At 38.3% G+C, this 21,755-nt stretch overlaps 1 protein-coding gene across 2 annotated transcripts in view; it reads left to right on the top strand.

The window, feature by feature from the left end:
* Positions 1-21,755, top strand: part of PARP8 (poly(ADP-ribose) polymerase family member 8) — a 112,974-nt gene that overhangs the window by 78,254 nt on the left and 12,965 nt on the right. For both annotated transcript variants that reach the window (XM_030470037.1, XM_030470036.1), the window contains exons 14-19: positions 86-181; positions 14,142-14,234; positions 18,456-18,581; positions 19,805-19,870; positions 21,191-21,258; positions 21,623-21,671. In XM_030470037.1, the coding sequence (XP_030325897.1) occupies positions 86-181; positions 14,142-14,234; positions 18,456-18,581; positions 19,805-19,870; positions 21,191-21,258; positions 21,623-21,671 (498 nt within the window). The remainder of the gene's footprint in view (positions 1-85; positions 182-14,141; positions 14,235-18,455; positions 18,582-19,804; positions 19,871-21,190; positions 21,259-21,622; positions 21,672-21,755) is intronic.

Below are 21,755 nucleotides of genomic sequence, written 5' to 3'. Positions count from 1 at the left end.
CCCATTTATGAAACACTGTGGAGCACGAGCTGACCGTTAATTATTTTTAAGCAGATGTTGTTATTCTCATTTTCATTGTTCTCAGACTATTGAATTTGCTGAGCAGCGGATACCAGTATTGAATGAATACTGTGTCGTTTGTGATGAACCCCATGTGTTCCAGAATGGCCCTATGCTGAGGGTAAGTGGTGTGCTTGTTGGGATAAACAATACATTTCATAATGCCTTACATAGCAGTGGACCATACAAAACTATTGAATTATTTCAAATGCTTTTCATCCTAATATCCTTTTAAGATGCAAAAATGTAAAGCAAATTAGCCAGATCTAGCTATAGTTAAAAAAAAAAGAAAAGTATTGCAGTCAAGGAAGACAGAAATCAGGTTTGTTTAATATCATAGAAACATAAAGGGGGGGTATATTTCACTGGACGTTAGTGTGCTAGTCATAACCGAATAAGATAGAGGAAGGGCATTAAAGTGCTTTGCTAGTCCTCTGCCATTCTTTTAAAAGCTTAGTGTCACCTTACTCCTTGAGCATTTACCAAGCCATGACCAGAGTATTCAGATGCATTGGTGTTAATGCCACAAGGCTGTGAAGTTCTCCTGGCCTTCTTTTGCTCATGGGCCACAGGAACGAGCCATCCTCCATAATGTGGTAAAAAAGGCAGTAGAAGGAGATGCTCTATGAAGTGTCTGATCTAGCAGTGACCTAGTCCAGGGGCACCATTGTGGTTTAGTACGCCCAAACTCTGGCCAGTTAGACAGCTCTTCCTTCCTTTCATTCCTGTATAACTGTGAATCAGGAATTTTGCTTGCTGAACGTTGTGCCCTCTCATGCATTTGGTGAATGCATACAGTGAAAAAGAGTAGGATTGGTCATGAGAGACACAGTCTGCCTGGAGCTACTGGATCAGTGCAACTTTGTGAAAGAGTGTATTAGGAGAATAAAATTCTTACCATTAGGACTCATCTTGCAGTTTAGAATCATTCTTATTTCACCTGTCCAGAATCCTATGGAATCCCGAGTAATTTTAAATATTAAAGCCGTGGAAAACTCTAATATCAGTGTGTGAATAGTCTCACACCTGCCAATTTCTCCACCGTGTGGTGAGCAACTGTTGGCTGAACCCAGGACAGCAACTACACATAAACTGAAGCAGACATCATCTGTGATAGTTTGATGGAACTAAATTCAGAAGGGTTATTGCTTACACGGTAGCAGAAGTCACTTCAGTATCATCCCCTATGACAGTCAGTGGAACCACGGTCAGGCATTCTGACTGCACGCAGATTATTCAAATAGGCTGCTAATAGGATTTGCAAAAGCATCTACGTATTCAGTTAGCACCATTTTAAGTCATGATTAAAGCTCTGTACTTTTGAAAATCCTATCAGGTAGTTTTTCACCTCTTTAAGCGCATATCTACCTTTTAAAAATGTAGTTTTTTGCCAGATTTATCAGCAACCAAACTCTGATTAGAAGCCTAGAGAAAAGGCATCAGTCCCTTGTTCGTCTTTGAATGCACTGCTGTGCATATTACCTGTGATAGGATAAGACAAAGTGAGTAATGTTTGGATAGTGACTAACATTTGGATAATAGAATCATTTAAATTATTGGGTTTTATCTATCATCCATAGGACAAAGCAAACAGTAGAATTTATTCCTGTTCACATGATGAACTACTGAAAGAAAATAGAATGGAAAGTCACCTGCGCTAAATTTAAAAAAATGTTAGTTCTTCTTGCTTTTCCACCTTAGACATTAAAATCCCTCAGAATTAATCTTTTCTGTCTTCGGCTTAAAGAGGGGTCATTTTATTTATCTGTTTGAGAATTTGTTGGTGCTTCAAAAAAAAAGGAAAGTACAAACATGCTTGCTACTAAACATACATTCCCCAGCGCCCTTGCAAGCAGCATGACCCACCAAGCTTTGCAAAAGTGAAAGGGTTTTATTATATAACCCAGGGAGAAAGAGATAGTGGGAAGAAATGTAGCATGCTCTGTGCATGCTTGAACGACTCAATAAGCCATATAGAGCCATTAATGTGTTTTCAGTTCTGTAGAAGGTGAGAAAGGATCTCAGTTTGAATCGAGCATAAGCTTGCCAAAGTGTCTTAAGGAGATTTATGCTTCACTCTACTGAGAGCTCTGGCAGAAGCAGCCTGAAGTAGGCGATTGTAGGGTTTATTTACATGCTTCAGCTGCACACAAACATACATACATACATATATAATTAAAGTATATAAAGAGAATAAAGAATGAGCCAACTGAAAAAATACTTTGTTTAATACTGCTGCAGTGGCGGATCTCAAAAATAGAGTACTTTAGTAAGCAGAATGCAGGGGAGTTTCATTTAAGGCAAGGTCTTTGGTGCTTAAGGGATCCAATATGTATTAACCCTGGCCTTCATAAAGGCTTTAGAGTGCTAATACTTTGGATATGACAGTTAGCTGTGCCAGTTTTCATGATGATCACAACCTCACCAAGGTCTGCTTGTATTTTTAGATTCTGTGTCTAGATCCTGCTTTCTACAGATGTCTACATCTTAAAGTCATTATTTGGATGGGCTCTACATGGTGGTTGTATCATAAGAGGTGCCACAGAGTAAATAATAGCTGTGGATGGTTCAACAGACTCCTCCTTTAAAGAATAGTTCTTCCACACAGATGCACGCAGGATCATGTCTGGGTGTATCTTTAATGATGAGTTTCCCTTCTACCTTTTGCACCTTTTTTTCAACAACAAAAAAGGCATATGAAATTATAAAAGCATAACAAAGTTATTTCTTGACAAGTTATTTTAAATGTATTTAGGCTTGATTTTCTGGTATTTAATGGAGTCTTACACAATTGCAAAGAAGCCACTAAGGAATTTGGTTCTGTAATCCTCTAGTATGTCAGCCTGACACCTTTCAGAACTATAATACAGTTAAAACAATTGTCTTGAAATGCAGTTTAAAAAATTCAACAATTGCCATCACGCAATAACTACTTTGTTGTAATACTGTAAACTCTCTTACGTTGTTGTAGGTTTTTTTCTAATCATTTGCATAATTCAGATGTCTCATCCACAGGACAGCTGACGACACCAAGTAAAACTGAGAGATGAAGTTTTTCCTTTTCTGCAGATTTGCTCTACAGGCTGTTTTCTTATCTTGGTTATAAAGTATCTTTAAATCAGTCTCTCTCAGTAAAAGCTTTCTTCTCAGAATTGTGTTTCTTCTTCCTAGATAACTTTTTCCGTGGGGTAGTCTGGTTTTAATATCTATTTCAAATTACTTTGCTTTCTTGAAATATTGACATCTTCTTTCCCATAACATAAGAGCAACTCAATTACAAGATGTGTCTTTTTGTATAGGTTAATTTAGACACTAGATCCACATGGCAGACATACCAATGTAGGGAAGATGTCTATTGCAGAACAGCTGCATAAAACAGTTGCATATGTTTGGCTTTATGCTCTTACAGTGAACACCTGCCTTGCTCCAGAGCCCATGATACTAATCTAATCATGTAAATGTTCAAATGTTCCCTGCTGGTTCAGGAATCCTGTTGTATGCCGGAATCTTTGGATTTGTTAGTCTATCTTGGTCACTTATTAAGGATAAATAAAGAGGATGCCTTAGTGACTTGCTAAAGACGAATAAAGACAAAATTCTTAGATTTCTCTTGTAAATTTCTTTACAAAGTGTGGATCCAAAAGGAACAACCAATTTTCTTTTGAGCTCCAAAAGTTTCCTTTGGGACTCAGTACAGAAGACCAGAATTATAGTTCCTGTGTGTACTCCAAATGAGATGAGGATGAATGTACTTTCTCATCATAGCATTTTTTTTCAGTATTTATTTCAAGACCATAGTAAGACTTAATGATTATTTACAGTGCACCCAAAGTTATAAAAGCTAAATGGGGTGTTTAGAGACACATAGGTACATAGAATACTACCAAAACCATCAAATTCCCAAAAATCACTGCATGTATGATTTGTAATCTTTCTGCAAAGCACAAGGAAAATTCAGTGAATAAATGTATCTTAAGAAGAAAAAGTATTATTTAATCTCATGCATAATGTAGACCATACTATTCATGAGGTTATTCCTAACAGCGATCTGAATCCTATGTATTTCAGTCTTCATAGAAGGATTAAGAAACAGCTTTGGAATCATTAGAGAGGATTGGAACTGCAGCCTTTAGATCCAAATAGGTTCCTTATCTCATGTAATGAATCACAGTGCATCCTGCTGCAAGGCGACCTGTGCTGCACAGCTCTCAGGGGTGCTGTCATCAGTCTCTTCTGAAGTAGCTCTTTGCTCAGTTTCAAAAACCAGTGGGAAGTACAGGGTCAGACACAGGTTTTGTGCTGAGGAGAGATGGAGAAGGCAAACCTGGTAAACCTACTGAAAACAGCAAGAGTCTGCTCATTTGAATCATTTGCCTCATGTTACTGTCTTCAAACTTCTCAACAGGGAAGTTGTTTAGATAAATGAGAAATGGACTATTATTTTAATTAATTGCTACATTTTGATTGTTTCAGTAACATATTTTAAAATCCTTTTTTTCTGACATTTTCAGTTGGTGAATCTTTCATGTGAATGTTGTTAAAATAGCTAAATAGATTATCCAGATTTCTGTCTAACTACCATATTAGACTAAATATTAGAAGTAAACTTAGGAAATTTTAATGACTTCCACAAAGCCCTTTCTGAAGTACTGAGATGTTCTGTTATGGGACATGTGTCTCTAGTGAAAAAACCCTGAAACTGGAGCTTGTTTCATCCACTGTCTTTCACTGGCTTTTGAAAATCCCCAAAGATGAAGACTCCACAGTGTCTCTGGGCAACCTGTTCCAGTGCTTGATAAAGCTTCAGAGAAGCAAATTCTAGCTTTCTCTAAATCTTTAGATAAAGGTTAGATAAAGGTAGTCCTATATGAGAGAATAAAAGCTCTAACTGACTTCCAGAGTTACTTTTCAACCATATGATTGGATTCATCAAGCTAAATCATGTATTTTCCAAAGCAGATATAATATATTCAAGAAACTTAAGCATTATTTGGTTATATATTAAAAGGCTATTAACTTTTTGTAAATGTCATGTGAATTTTCTCTTGTTACTCTAGAGCTGATAATATTTTAGGGAAGGACTAAGTTGCATTTTAATAATGCAAGTTTTGTTGCTATAAGAGATACAGCAACAAAAGAGAGGTATCTCGGTTTAGGAATTCAGCATGCACTTGTATGACAAACATTTAAATATAATGAGATCATGAGCCATTAGCAAAAGTGGTTATTGTATTTAAGGATCTGATTAAAAGTATAATAAAAATGTATTATTATGTATTATCATATTCAAAGACTGGATGAAAATAAATGTCACTCCTCTTTTCAAGAAGAGCAAGAAGGGGAGGAGCCAGAGAACTACAGGCTAGTCACCCTTACCTCAATTCCTGGGAAGGTGATGGAGCAGCTAAATCTGGAAACCATTTCCAGGCACATTAAGGATGAAAAAATAATCAGGAGTAGTCAGCATGACTTCACCAAGTCATTGGGGGAACCTTGGGAACTTGGGGAAGCTTTGGAGAAGCATGGGATGCTTGACCAACTTGATCGACTTGTATGATGAAATGGCTGGTCTAATAGATGAGAGGAAAGCAGTGGATATTGTCTACCTGGACTTCAGGAAGGCCTTTGACACTGTCTCTCATAGAAAAGCTGTTGATGCATGGGCTGAATGATGAGATAGTGAGGTAGACTCAGAATTCTCACTGAATGTCCAAGCCCAGAGCATGATGATCCATGGCACAAAGTCTAGTTGGAGGTCAGTAACTAGTGGTGTACCCCAGAGGTCAATACTGGATCCAGTCCTATTTAATTTCTTTATTAATCATCTGGATGGTGATACAGAGTGTACCCTCAACGAGTTTGCAGATTATACAAAGCTGGAAGAAGTGGGTGATACTCTAGAGCAATGGAGTGCCATTCAGAGGGAGCTTGACAGGCTGGAGAAATGGGCTGACAAGAGACTCATACAGTTCGACAAGGAGAAGTGCAAAGTGCTGTACCTAGGGAGAAACAAAACCAGGCACCAATATATGCTGGGGGATACCCAGCTGGAAAGCAGCTTGGCAGAAAAGGACCTGGGGGTCCTGGTAGACACCAAGTTGAACATAAGCCAGAAATGTGCTCTTGCAGTAAGGAAGGTTAATGGTATCTTGGGCTACATTAAGCTATAGAATTGCCAGCAGGTAGAGGGAGGTGATCCTTCCCCTCTACCCAGCACTGGTAGGAAAGGGTGAGAGAGTTGGGAATGTTCAGCCTGGAAAAGAGAAGGCTCAGGTGTGATCTTAGTCATGTCTATAAATACCTGAAGGGAAGGTGCAAAGATGATGGAGCCAGGCACTTTTCAGTGGTGCCCAGTGATTGGACAAGAGGCAGTGGGCACAAACTGAAACACAGGAAGTTTCATCAGAACCTCATTCAGGAAACACATTTTTACCTTTTTCACCTTTCCTGAGGGTGACTGAGCAGGGGAGCAGGTTGCCCAGAGGGGTTGTGGAGTCTACACTCCTGGAGTGACTTCCAGGAGAGCCTGCTTGAGCAGAGGTGTTGGACTGGATGACCTCCAGAGATCCCTTCGAACCTCAGTCCTTCTTTAATTCTGTGATCATATTCAGCTTTTACATAGTATAATTTGTGTGGTTTAATGTTTACTTTACTGGATGCCTTCCCAAATTCCTCATTTAAAGCCATTGGTAAAACAGCATGGATTTCAAAGACCCGTGAGACAGTTATACACGACAAAGAAAAAAATAATCTCAGGATATATTCAGTAAGGTAATAAAAAAACCCCAGCCCTCTCAGTAGCAGTTATTTTTCTTCAGTCAACAAGTCTCTTTAGAGTGCCATCTTGTGTTGAAATCTGAGACTGAGGCCTCTTTAGAACAAAGCAGGAAATAGCAATAAACTCAGAAAAACTAAATATTAAAGCTAGTTTCTTTGAAATTTGTACTCTAGTACAGACATCTCTGCTGTTTAAAGTTTTGTCCATAAAATATGAATGGTAAAATACTATAACACAATATTTGAAATACCTGTTGTTTTTATTTAGCTGTAAAAATAAGTATAATCTGGTAATTCTGATACGTGTGTTCTTACATGAGTAAGCTTTCATTTTTACAATGTTTTTCATCCCAAAGTGCTCAGTTATGATTTATTCATTAGGGGTGAAATCTTGGCCTTGATGAGTTCCTGGTGATTTGAAGAGGTCTTAGATTTCTCTGTCCTTTGAATATATGATTATAGCCACCACTGGAACACACTGGAACACAGCAGCATTGTTGTTCCAGAAATAGTACAGCACGTGGGGTTGGGAGGTTTCTGGAATAGAATAAGTGTCATTGAACTATGGAGAAAAGTGTAGGTGTACAAATATGTTTAGCCGGACTGGAGTTTAGCCACAATGCTTGTGGAACCAAGATTCTTGTGGAATGATGCTGTGGTCCTTATTATTACTCCTCAATATAGGCTGGTTTTATCTCTTTTCATGAAAAAAAGCTCTCCTGTTATAACCAGTACTTTAGTAGAACAGATTTCAATCACTCCTATTTTTTACCAAGAGTAAAATCTGCTTACCACTGTGGTATCTCCCTTGTCTTTAGCAGCATGATGCCTGTATCACTTGAATATTGTGAGATTACGTGATAGCTTTATAGTGAGATAAGGTATCAGAGAAATTACTCCTGTTCTCTCACAGTGTTTATATCTATATAGAGATTATAGTAGCTTGACTTAAGTGAGCTTATAGTAGAGAATAAACAGAATAGATTCTTTCAGTTGGAAGGAACCTACAGCAATCATTTAGTCCAACTGCCTGACCACTTCAGGGCTAACCAAAGGTTAAAGCATGCTATCAAGGACATTGTCCAAATGCCTCTTAAACACTGACAGGCGTGGGGCATCAACTACCTCTCTAGGAAGCCTATTCTGGAGTTTGACCACACTCTCGGTAAAGAAATGCTTCCTGTTGTCCAGTCTGAACCTCCCTTGGTGCAGCTTTGAACCATTCCCATGCATCCTGTCACTGAATACCAGGGAGCAGAGCTCAGCACCTCTGTCTCCATTTCCCCTCCTCAGGAAACTGTAGGAGATCAAGGAGGTCACCCCTCAGCCTCCTCTCCAAACTAGACAAGCCCAGAGCCCTCAGCAGCTCCTCACAGGACATTCCTTTCAGCCCTCTTACCAGCTCTGTTGCCTCTGGACACATTCAGGGACCTTCATACCCTTCTTAAATGGTGGGGCTCAGCACTGCACACAGTGCTCCAGGTGAGGCTGCACCAACGCTGAACACAGTGGCAGAATCACCTCTGTTGACTAGCTGGTGATGCTGTGTCTGATGTACCCCAGGATGGTTTTGCCCTCTTGGCTGCCAGGGCACTCTGCTGGCTCACATCGAGCCTGCTGCCAACAAGCACATCCAGATCTCTACCTGCAGGGGTGCTCTCCAGCCTGTCCTGTCCCACTTTAATCTTGTGCCTGGCATTACTCTGTTCTCTGCGCAGAATCCAGGATTTGGACTTGTTACATTTCATCCCATTAATGATTGCCCAACACTACAACCTGTCTAGATCCCTCTGCAAGGTCTTTTGTCCCTCAAGAGTGTCAGCAGCACCTCCCAGTTTGGTATCATCAGCAAACTTGCTATTAGTGCATTTGACTTCTGTATCCAGATCAATAGATATATTGAACGGAACTGGTGCTAGAATTGAGCCCTAAGGAACAGCACTGGTGACCAGTGCCCAGCCAGATGTAGACCCATTCACTACAACACTGCGCTCAGCCCTTCAGCCAGTTCTTCACTCAGTGCACTGTGAACCCGCTCACCCCACAGCTGGACACCTTGTCCGGAAGGACACTGTGAGGGACAGTATCAGAAACTTACTAAAATCCAGAAAAACTACATCCACAGCCTTCATCCACTAGGTGGGTGACTTTATCATAGAAAGATATCAAATCAGTTAATCAGGACTTTACCTTTGTGAACCCATGTTGACTCAGCCTGATGATTGCATTGTTCTTTAAATGCCTTTCAGTAGTATGCAGTACAATCGTCATCATTTTTCCAGGAACTGAGGTTAGACTAAGAGGTCTGTAAGTTCCTATAGTAGTTTGACTTTGTTTGAAAAGTCAGGACATACGTGTACTCCTTGGTAATTACTTAGTTTTAAAGCAATTCTTAAATCAGTGTAAGTGGGTAAATACTTAATTCGAAGAAGTTTATTTTTAAATAAATGCTTTAATATGAAGCAAAAACCTTTCAATCAAGGTTATTAAAATATAAAGTTGAATTGAAATTTCAATAAATCATGTTTTTTTTAATCTAATATGAGCTATTGCCTGGATGCTTCAATCAGAAGTATAAACCATGGCAGAGTGGGCAGATGTACATTAGACTTGCCTTTCAAAATAATATTGATCATAATAATTCAAAATTGATTAAACTCTGAAGCTTGATGAACCTTATGTTACAGTTGAGGGTAATTCTGCATGATCTCAGTAATAATTTAAGTAAATACAGAAATCTTACAGCTTGGACTCAGATCTTTACCTTGTAATTCTGTGGGAGTATGTTCTAAGTTACAAATTACCTAAAACAAATTACCTAAAACTTTTTATTTTATCAATTTTGAATTGAATTGACCTTTCTGTTGCAGTCTAGGAAACACAAAAATCTTAAATTCATAAACATGCTTTGCTCTAGTCCTCTTACAGAGAATGAGAATTTTACATAGAGTGTATGTACATGCCTTCCCTTCCCTTCCCTTCCCTTCCCTTCCCTTCCCTTCCCTTCCCTTCCCTTCCCTTCCCTTCCCTTTCCCTTTCTCTTTTCCTTTTTTCCCTCTCTCTTTTCCATTTTTCTTTTTTCCCTTTCTCTTCCCTGTCCTTTTCTTTTCCCTTCCCTCACCTCGCCTCTCTTTTTAATTTTTTCTTACATTTTCAGTATTATTGCTGCTCTGTTACTTCCTCATCCTTCTGGTGAGTGTAATGAAATGAAAGGGAGAAGCTCCTCCTATGGAAAAGCTAACAATTACCATGGTTGAAAGTAGGAAACAGAACAGAGATTTGAAGTTAGATCTCCATGCCTGTCGCTTATTAGGAGGGAGATGGTTGCTAATAGTTTTACCTTTTCCTTTTTTTACATTTGCTGTAAGTCAGGCTGTGAGCTTTCCCTGAGCTCCTTTTAGATCAAGAGTTTTTAGGTATGTTAAGTCATTCTGCAGCCTCATTAGTGTATGTGTGACATCTTTCAGGGTACAGGAAAAGTTGGGACATTGCTTTTCTGAGCACAGCTGCAGCACACACCAGAAAGTAGCAAGATAGATCAGTATCAGCTATGAAAGTTTCGGCTTTTTTTAATTGAAAGAATGTCTGGAAAATATTGTAAGTATGTATCAGTCCAACCAGAATATGTCATAGTACCTAGATGGTTTGCCTGTGTGCTCTTCACAGTCACTGCTGTAGGAAGTAGCACTTGCATTGTAACATGCAGAAACTCTGAGACCTTTTTCATCACAGCAGCAGTTGAGTTGGTGCTACTGAGCATGCAAAGAATGAGGGTGGCTGAAGCAAAAGTCCAAAACCCTGAAAAACTCAAAAAATGCTTTCTGCTTCTGGCAGTGCCTTCTGCTTCCAAGCATTTGCAGTCTCAGGTTAACTGTCTGGCTCCAATTTTCTTCTGGCTTTTCCTCACTGGAGTAATTATCCTTCTAAATAGTATTTCAGCACCAATGATCTTCAGTTAGCTAATAGTTCAGTGAAATTCGATGGCTTTATGTTAATTTTCTCCTCTCAAGTGAAAAACAAAGTATATGTGAGAACACTAGCAGCTGCTGTTGTTCAAAAAGGAGTTACAGCTGCCCTCTTCAGAAAACAAGTTGCCCAGCTGGTTAGCTCTGCGTGCCTTCAAGGGAATGGTTGTATGCTGTAAAATGCTGCCTTCATTGAAGACAATGTTCATGTTTGAAAATACATACTTAAGTGTATAAGCCCAATTTTATTATGTATTTTCCCTTTGAAAACAATGGAAAATAGTAATGTAATACAAGTTGGGTATTCTGTACCTTTGTGGATATGGATCCACATCAGTAAGAACATGTCTATACTTTCATGTATGTACACGAAAGTTCTTAGAAAGTTCAATTTGCCGAACAGTATGTGTACTTGAACCAAAATAAGAGTATCCAAAAATTACATTGGAACAACGTAGCTTTTATAAATGTGTTAGTGTTGTTGTTCTTGTTTGTTTACTGAGGCTAGGGACATTTCTCATATTTATGATACAAAGTCAGAACAAGATTATTCCTGTACCACAGGCTCATGTTCTGTTACAAGAGAAGAGACAAGCAGACGCCATAAAAGGAAACAGTATGCAAAACATTAGCAGCAGTGTAAAAGCAGCCTTGAATCTCATTTTCCCATAAAGCTTGTGATTTTCTTTAAGCTCTGTCTTCTAGAATTGATTTATTAACTTCATTTTCCTATGTTTTCATTGGTTCCAGCATGCACAATTGCAGACAAAACCAAAATATGGAAGTGTGACAGTGAATACAGAAGTCACTATTGTGTGACAAACAAAAGCACTCCAAATGTTTGCTTCTTAATTGTAAGCCAATCTTCTCATTTTGGAGGGAAAGAAAGGAATTTAAGTGGTTGAACTTAACTAATGACTGGAATGGAGGACAATGAAATGGCTATACCAGTATGTCTCAGAATGCTTTAAAGCATCTGATTTGTTTAAATTCAGACAAATTTCAGAAACAGGATCCAGAAGAGCTCTTAAAATGGCTGAGTTTGGGTTAGAAGGCATTCAGGCTGGATATATGAGGGCAGGCTATTGAAGTGTCCATATAGCTACAGGGTTTGGGTTATTTTCCCCATTAGACTGCAGAGCCAAAATATTTAGTGTGCAGAAAGGTTCATCAAATATGTATAGTCAAAAGAATTGTATAGACTCTCACAGTAATGTGTGTTCCTCTTCAGAGCTCAAATTTTGCTGTCTGGCTTTTCCTCATATCTGCAGTTCTCCAACCTTAAGATCTTAGCTCCAGTGTCAGCCTGAGAGAAGAAGGGCCTTTCAAATGTCAAACATAAGTACAATGACTGTTTTCCTAACTTGCGTCTTCCAGATTCTTGCACATTTCTGGTATCATAAAAGAGAAGGGGGAAAAAAAAAAAATAAAAAAGAGGAAAGATGACAAAAAGTGTTCCTTTTGCCATCTTTAAGTCTCAAAATAACTTACTTGGTTGAGGTTGTAAACAAAATGTCAAAAATGAGTAGTTTCTTAACACTTTGCTTCAAGGCAAGTATGGCTAAACTTAGATTGCTCTGCTATTCCAGAGCAATTCCTTGCTCTGAGATAAAAGGGAGTCTGTGTATACTGTTGATTGTGATAGTCAAGGTAGTGCCACCATGCTTCCAACATGATTTAAACCACCTTCTAAATATGGTTTAAACCTAAGAACAGTGACAATAATGAAGACTTTTTGTCTAGTGTGCCATGGCACAGCGAATTGGATCATGTTAGGCTTCGTCTGCTGCCTAATGCATTGTAACATGGCAGATACAATAAATCAAACGGGTGACACTCTATTAGACTTGAAAGATGATAGCTCTTGTAAAACAACTGATGTGAGAATATGTCAATGCAGTAGACTTCAGATATTTATTGAAATCTTGGATCTTTGAAACCCAGCAAATGCAAATATTAAGGGCTATGAAACAAGTGACTACAAATACAGCAGTATGCTTATTACTGACAAATCTGTTGCCTGAAACAGAATTCATCTGAATTTTATGTTTTCTTTGTGTGCTCAATTCATTTTTTCATTTCTGAAAGTGCTTCCTAGAGACATCAGCTTGAACTTCAAAGTGTACTGCTATGAATGCTTTAGTGATTACTGTGGTAATTAGACTAAGAATTTTAGTTACCATAATTCAGTAGTGCCTACCAAAGAGCATTTCAATTTTCAGTGAGCTAGGATTTAATAATGTATATTCGAAGAAGATGTATCCAAAAAACATTTTTATTGTTTCCAACATAGTAATAAAAAGTTATGTATATTGGGGTCAATTTTAAGGAAGGTTTTAATTTGTGTTTCTTTTTTGTATTTCTTTCAACTGTTTGTTCATTTTGAGTGCTTAAAACAATTCAATGTGTGATTCATTACTTGAGCCTTTAAAAAGTTGATCTGCTGATTACCTTCCAGTAAATAAACATGGGGTTGCTTTAAGGGTTGTAACCAATTAGGAAGCCTATGAAGTCGTGCCTGTTCTCTTCATGTAAAGCTGTGTTCTTTTTGTTTCTGATTTGTGTGCTTTATGAAAGCAGAATGCTCAATTCTAACTCAATATGCAGTTTAAATAAGTTTGTTTATTTGATCATGTTGATGGCACTGTGAATTGAATTTTTTGAAAATGCTGCAAAAACCTGGTTCAACAACAAGGGTTGTTTTATTATTTTTTAATATCTGAAAGAAGAGTGGAAATGCTTTTCTTTATTGAAATAACATGTGGCCTTCCCAAATATGGTGTTTGTTCTATAAAAACTTCATGCATTTTCTTAAAGCTTACGAATAAATTGTTAAATTAATTAAAAATTGAAAGTAGCTTCTTTAAGAAATCTGCCTTCCAGATCAGATTTTTATGTGTGTTCTCAACAGGAGGATAACAAGCTGTGATGGATAATCCTGCATTTATGAAGGGGGTGTGCCCTTATTAGTTTCTGGATTTGTTCTCTATCAATTTTAATTATGTAGGAAGTTTTCAGCATCTGATAGGATGGTATTAAGGACATTTGGGTAGTATGTCTGTAATTTCATTTTTGGATTGTTTGGATTTCTCTTAAGTTCAGCCTCTGTGAGTACTTACAAGTTTTAGAGTTCTTCACACTTGTTCTTCAGATTATTAAAATGCTTCTCTGAAGTATCTTCCTCAGTATTTGACATGTATTCATAATTTGAAATTAATGTTGAAGTTAATATTTGAAGTCAACATTAAATGTCTTTGGGTTTCGTTGTAGGTATTACAAGATAAAACCAAGAACCCAAAACTAGAACAAAAGTACAATTAACTTTCTTTCTCTGTGTAGCCCACTGTTTGTGAACGGGAGCTCTGTGTATTTGCTTTCCAAACATTAGGAGTGATGAATGAAGCTGCTGACGAAATTGCAACTGGGGCTCAGGTAGAATTATCTAATGCTTATTATATGTCCGATTTTCTGTAGTATACTCAGTCTTCTCAGTCTCTTCTAGTACTTATTTTGGCTTGTATTCCCCATGTGAGTACTGTTGGGTAAGTATTATTTATTTGTCCACTGTTTTATGCATGGCATTTTCAAACAGTACTAATGAGGTGCTTCCATTGTTTTGCTTCCATGTAATTAGAGTAACCCTGTTCTCTTGTTCTGTTGTATTCAATTAGGTCACCTGGGTTGTTAATAAAGGCAGCCATTGTCATTTGGAGATAATTCCCATTTATTTTCACCTAATGAGCCATTACTACTCTTGCAATTAATAAGCTACTTCCTGTTAATGGAGTTGGGATGCAGCTATCCACTGAGCATCTGTTGTTTTGATCATTAGATAACAGTGGAAAGTCCTTACTGAGGTTGCTATGTAGTTTTTTTTCACAAGGATCGGGAATTTAATAGAAGCTTGCTTCCTGACTCTAAGTTGTTACTAATGTAGTTATAACCATATCATAATTTTCTTTAAAAAAAGTATTTTAAACTCTGTTTCCAAATCACCATTTAACCTTAGATTACAGTAAATTGGAAAGTTTAAAGAGCTTATGTTTAAGATCCTTTTAAGATCTTAAAAGCTTATACGTGTTACGGAAAAGTGCATTCCTCTGATTTCCTAGTCATACGTCACTTACTGTGCGTTTATGTAGTAAGCAACTTGTGTTTTTCTGGAAGAGCAAACATTCAGTTCAGTTAACTTTAATGAGCACTAGTGAGTCTAGACACTGGAAATAAACTATTCAGGTAGCAGCTTGAATATTGCCTATGGGCATATCCTCAAGGAAGATACTTGCAGCAGTGTGCATCAGCTTCTTCACCTGAGAATATGACTGCAGGATCTGAATATCAGCTCTTTGTCTGATGCCTGAAGACTGTTGTATACACTGTTAGAAGACGGTTTGTAACATCTAGTGTACCAAACATTGGGATACCTCTGTAACCTTGTAGGAAATGGAGAGAGGTGTACTAATGAAGCCCTACCTTTTCCTCAAGCTGAAGTACTCTTAGACCTCAGCTGTGGGATGCCAGGGTTTGCCCCAACCCAGGTGTAGGACCTTACACTTGTCCTTGTTGACCTTCCTGAGGTTCACATGGGCCTACTTCTTGAGCTTGTCCAGGTCCCTCTGGATGGCATCCGGTCCCTCAGGTATGTCAACCACACTAGTCAGTTTTGTGTCATCTGTAAACTTGCTGAGGGTACGTTTGGTCCCACTGTGTGTGTCGTCTATGAAGGTAGTAAACAGTACTGGTTCCCTTGAGGGACATCACTTGTCACCAGTCTCCATCTGGACATTGAGCCGTTGACACCCCGCCCCGCCTTAAGGTCGATCCACTTGAGAGATGTGGGAAGAGAGTTTGCCAGTGAAGACTGAGGCAAAAATGTTGTTGAATACCTCAGCTTACTCCTCATCTTTTGTTACCAGTTTTGTTCATCAGGGGGCTGTGTTTTCCTTGACCTACCTCTTCTGGTTGACAAACCTGTAGAAGCCCCTCTTGTTATTCTTCAGGTCCCTTGCCAAGTTCATCTCCACCTGCGCCTTGGCCTTCCTGACCCCATCCCCACACAACTGGGCACCATTCCTGCACTTTTCCCAGGAGACCTCTCCCTGCTTCCATTGCCTGTGCATTTCCTTCCTGCCCTTTAGTTTGACCAGCAGGTCTTGACTCAGCCATGCTGATCTCTTCCTTTGCTTTCCTCTCCTGATTTCTTACACCTGGGGATGAAGAGTTCTTAGAATCATACAATGGTTTGGGTTGGAAAGGACCTTAAGATCATTTAGTTCCAACCCCCTGCCATGGGCAGGGATGCCTCACACTAGACCGTGTTGCCCAAGGCTCTGTCCAGCCTGGCCTTGGATGGCTCTGTCCATCGTGCTGGGATGGAGCATTTATCACTTCTTTGGGCAACCTGTTCCAGTGCCTCACCACCCACACAGTAAAGAACATAGTGAAGGAGCCTAAATATAGGTTCAGAGTATTAGAAATCACGTCCTGTTTTTTCCTGCTGTGCTTTCACACAGGTGTTTCCTAAGGTATACACCACTACTGTGTCGTTCCCAATATTCTGATAGCTCTTCCTTAACAGTAAGTGGTTGTACTTTCTAAAATTTTCAAGCCTGAACTCGCCTTGTTTTAGTCATATAGTCAAAATGCCTGAGAATTAGATGCCTTGATTTGTTGATAGTTCAGACTCCTTGTCATCTCTCTGGAAGAGACTGATGTCGTCAGAGGGAATTGTCATCAGCAAGTGTCATCTTGTCCTCCTTGAAAATATTTTAGTCCTTACTTACGTACTTCAGTGCCTACTGTTAAGGAAGAGGAGTTCAGGCCCAGCTATAAGGGTATTTACTAGATCCACAGCACTTCCTGTTAACAAAGGACTGCATATACAAGTTTGTATTGTAAAGTTTGTATTAGACTTACCTCCCAGTTTAAGTTGCTCTGTGTTCCATCAGCTCAAAACAATTATCTGAGGGGAAATCAGGGCACATTTTCCCCCATAGAGAGCAATATGCAGGTATCATGGTGAGAGACAATATAGGAGTCAACAGTTGGTTTAAAGGAGGGCTTTGGGGAAGGTGTTCTAAGAACTGTGCCTATTTTAAGTCAAAGTCCCATCATGCAAATCATAAAACAAGACAACTTCAAGTAATTGTATTAAGAGATCTGTGGACTTGAACAACTCTTCCCCAGCCGTGTTTTGCAACTGGAGGCTGAGTGTTCCTGAGAAGCAGCGCATATGAACTCAGGCTCAATTTCATGGTAATATATTTACACAGTTGCAAGCCTGTTGCCTGACCTGGCTGTGTATGCAGACTCCTGGTCTCCTTTGCAAATGCTAATGCAGATGCCCTATTTTGAAACATTCATCACACAGATATGATAAACTGTAAAGTAATCAGAGCACCATGGAAGAAAGGAGCATTATTTAAAGAACTTCATTTTTCAGTGTATGTGAGATACTGAGTAACTGAAACTAAGAGAATATTTTTAAACTGGTGGAGAAAATTGTCCATTCATGCTAAAGGAGCAGAGGAGAATGGCAACAGCATGACGCACTACAGCACAGTTCCTTTTCACTTTTATCATGATTATTATTTTCATTCTGCTTCTCTAAAGAACTATCTTTTTTTCTTTTTTTTTTTTTTCCAAATAATCAGATACAATGGTAGATATGTAAAAACTTCTAGAACAGCTTGAGCTGTGAGATGAGATATGATCTCTGTGGAGTTGTGCGGGAAACCAGAGATACTTACTAAGTACAACTCATCTCAGCTTTTCCTTTCTTTCATGGAAGTCTGTTTTCACATAGGAATGTTTTCAGAAGGCACAGCAAAAACGGGGAAATGAGCTAATTTGCAACTACATTTTTATGTAGCATCCGAATTTCATTGTAAGCTGGATTTAGGTTTCACAGCTGCCAGTAAGTTGCATTCTTTCTGGTTTGTGGTCATTGTATTCTAGTTTGAACCTCTGAATTGCGAATTTTGGAACAATTGTATATATGCCTATGTGCATACATGTGAATACATGCCTGTGTAGACATTACACATATAATCTTATGGTGAAATCTTGAAATCATAGATATTCCATGTTGTAATGTCGTATTACAGGATGGAAGGAAGAAGATCTCCCAGTTTTAGCCCTGCAAACGACCGTTAAGTCACTGCACTGTTCTGTCTTAAGCAGAAGCAATGTTTATAAGTCTTTCTATGATTACAGTCTTAAGGAGAAGAGCAGGCAGTGGTACAGATTTCACAAACCTTTACTTAGTCTTGAGCAACATTTTTCACTGGCATCTACTGTACAGAGATATACAGATCCAGCATGACTTCATTCCTCTAGAGCATGAACTTAATCCAGGAACTAGCACATATGCACAAGAGAAAGCAGGACTGCAAGCAATGAATTTGACATGATAATACATTTAGGACCAGATACTGGTCCTACTTATGCACCTGGAATAATACATCAGGGCTGAACTCTAAGCCTTTTGAGGTCAGTGGAAAAATTTCGGTCCTAAACTATGTTCTGTGGGTAACAGTTTGGGTAATATAGGTAACAGTGAAATATGGTATTGCTAGAATATGTTAAAAAAGCAGACTGGAAGATACAATATGAAAGAACGTATATTGAATAATTATTTTTTTTTATCACTAGGTGGTTGATCTGTTAGTATCCATGTGTCGTTCTGCATTAGAGTCACCTAGAAAAGTTGTCATTTTTGAGCCATACCCTTCTGTAGTTGATCCTAATGATCCTCAGATGCTGGCCTTTAACCCCAGGGTAAGTAGTTATCTTTCACTATGTCATAGCTTGGTTTTAGTCATGCATGAGATTTCAAAGCAAAGCCTTTTTCTAGGAGAGGTCTTCTTTGCTATAAGAGATTCAGCTCCAGAATATAGCACAAGCATGTGACTATTTTCAGAACTTCACAGCTTTTGTAATCATCTCTGAGAAGGTATTTGAGTATAAACTGAAGGTTGCGTTCAAAGTTACATTGAAACCAAGACATTCTTATAGGGTACAGATTCTAGATGCAGAATTTTATATTCTTTGTGTCTTTCTTTCGGTGTACATATTGGATGCAAAGAGAAAGATGTCCTTTGGGAGGTGTAGACCATGTAAACTAGGGGAATTCCAGTCCATCTCTTTATTCTTAAAGTGGTTATTTCTGTCATCTCATTTTCACTTTGAAAACAATTATGTCATTAAATGTAATTTTATCAGATGTTGACATAATAATCAAGTTTTGTACAAGCATCCATTTTGAAGTAAAGAATTGCGCTCGCACTGTGTGCTTCTCAGGCTGCAAATGCTGTCTCTCAACGCAGCTCTCAAGAAGGTGTGAACCATTACATCTCACTTGAGCCATTACACCTAAGGGCGTAAATGAGAACTTTAGATGTCCTGCATTGGGATGTATTTCAGTTTTTCTGAGCAAAGGCCAGTTAGCAGTGGTTCTTCCTCAGGAAGGAGTGAGTGTGTCCTGCAGCATGTGAGAAGAAAGACTTACTAGGAAGTGCTTGAAAGGGGGCTGATAAGGAGACAGCTGGTCTGGTGGCTGGGCAAGGTGGGAGTTTGAGGCAAGTGAAGGAATATGAAAGGGAGTCGCACCAGAAAAGGAATGGAGAGAACGGGGCTGGCAGGGCCCACACTGCCTCCTACCAGCTTCTTGCCATTATGGGCGAGGTGAAGGCCTATGGGCAGAAGTTGACAAGACCCAAAGATGAGGAACGGGGAAGTGTGTGTTGTTAGAATTTCCAGTGAAATTCAATCATGAAAAACAATCATGACAATAATTGGGGGGGGGGAATTTTTCTGCACTCTGAATGAAAGAGTTTAAGAGGTGAAAGGAAGCTAGTGGTAGAAGAATTTGAAAGGATTGGTTAGCAAACCAATCCTTTCAACTTAGCTTTGGTTTTATACACACTCAGAAGAATTTGGGTTTTTTTAGAGCCAAAGACTCACATTCTTTTAATTTATTTGTTTATTTTGTGCTATATCAGAAGAAGAATTATGACCGAGTCATGAAAGCATTGGACAGTATCACTTCAATTAGAGAGATGACACAGGTGAGTTTAAAAATCTTTACCTAACTTAATAGCTATTTCTAGAACTAGGAAGATGTTTATATTGCCTATGACAGGTGGGGAAGTCAATACTATAATCTCTTTCCTATAGGGTTGTAATAATATTAAAATATGTTTTAAAAATAACAGCTGTAGAGTATCTGTAATGGCAGTCAAAGAAAAGTGATGATGTAGAACTAAGATCTTTTGAAGTTTAAATAGAAGATAATAACAGCAGAATGGGACATGTAACAAGATAATCACCAATTGCTGGAAATACCAAAGCTAAACTGGGCCTTTTGTTTCCAAAGCAAAAGAAATAGATTTTGTGACAGTGTTCTGAGTGATAGCTTTATTTCTATTATAGCAAAACACTTGATCAGCTAAGTATGGATAGGGACTTGGAAGGTTAGGTCTCTTGGATCGCTACCATAGGATTTTGCAGTATTCACAGTGGGACAGATAGCCTTGCTTATGTTTACTGTTACACTTCCCTTTCCCAAACAGTCCAGCTATTTATAACTGATTATTGAAATCTCTCCCATGTCCTTACTTTTACAACTGGCATATAACTGTAACGTCACAACAGTTTATAAATCTTACTTTATATGTATTTATGAAGTACTTCAGGATTCTGGAATGAAGAATGCATAGAGAGGAGCAAAATAAATTGAAAATTAAATTTCATGTACTTCTGTTATTTAATGTAATGCCTTCCTTGTAAAAATTAAAAAAGCTATTATCTCTGTTACCTAATATAATATCTGGTAAAAATAAAAATAACCACCATTTTGCTTTCTTTAATGTTAAAATAATTCTTGGACTTTGTTTAAAAAGAAGAGTTTAAGGGATGCTTTGCACTGTGATTGAAATCAAGAAAGGCTTTCAAAGGGATTATAAGGTGATACAGTATCTTACCAGTTTATACCATGAAACAGTTAAAAAAATGGAGTAGGTTATCTTGGGGTATTTTGAAAGAATTAATTTGTGAAGTTCCAGTCCAATTTCTTAATTCAAGAACCAAACATAAATAGATGTCTTCTGCTGTTCTCCCTGAGACCCCCAATGTTTGCTATAAAATAGTCATTTTGATGCTAATTATGTGCTTATTATGTTACTCCAGGGAAAATAATTGCTATATTAATTCTTACTGTTGTCAAAACACATTTATAACTATACAACATTAAATATCAGTAAAACTGTGAATCAAGCCTAATAATGAATCCCATGTATTCATTTTAATAGATGAAATCATGGGCAATCTAACACATAAAATTTAACGTTATGATTTCAACTAGAAATAATATAGTTACTCTTTTCTAGGCACCTTACTTGGAAATAAAGAAGCAGATGGATAAACAAGATCCGCTTGCACATCCTCTTCTACAATGGTATAAAATTGACTCACATGAGATGATAATTATTAGAGTACCAAGTACAATGAATAATCATTTCACCAGTGTAATTTGGTATAAGCTCACCATAAGAATTAACGTCAGGGTTGACATTTGGAACTGCAGGTGTTTCTGGACTGTTTCTGGTCATAATCTGGGCCCTATGAAAACATTGGAAAGACTCCAGCTTATTTGTACGGCCTTTGAACTCATTTCCTAGTCAAGACTTGGTCTGCTTCCATCTCGTAGGCTCAAAGGGCTGCAGCTGAGTGCTTGGTGGTGTCCATTCGTAACACATTTTTAAGAAGAAAAGTTCTGTTTGGTTACCATGTCTAATAATACATCTAACTGTTTCTTTTAGGGTTATTTCTAGTAATAGATCACATATTGTGAAGCTACCAGTGAATAGGGTAAGTGTTGGTGGGTTCTTTATTATTTTCTCATTTCTCATCGCTCCTATTAGCATTTTAGGTGGGAGTCTTCTAGCCAAACAT

The sequence above is a fragment of the Strigops habroptila genome, chromosome Z, assembly GCF_004027225.2.
Source record: "Strigops habroptila isolate Jane chromosome Z, bStrHab1.2.pri, whole genome shotgun sequence".
NCBI lineage: Eukaryota > Metazoa > Chordata > Aves > Psittaciformes > Psittacidae > Strigops > Strigops habroptila.
The sequence above is the reverse complement of the archived record's forward strand: the minus strand, read 5'-3'. Positions and strand labels throughout refer to the sequence as shown.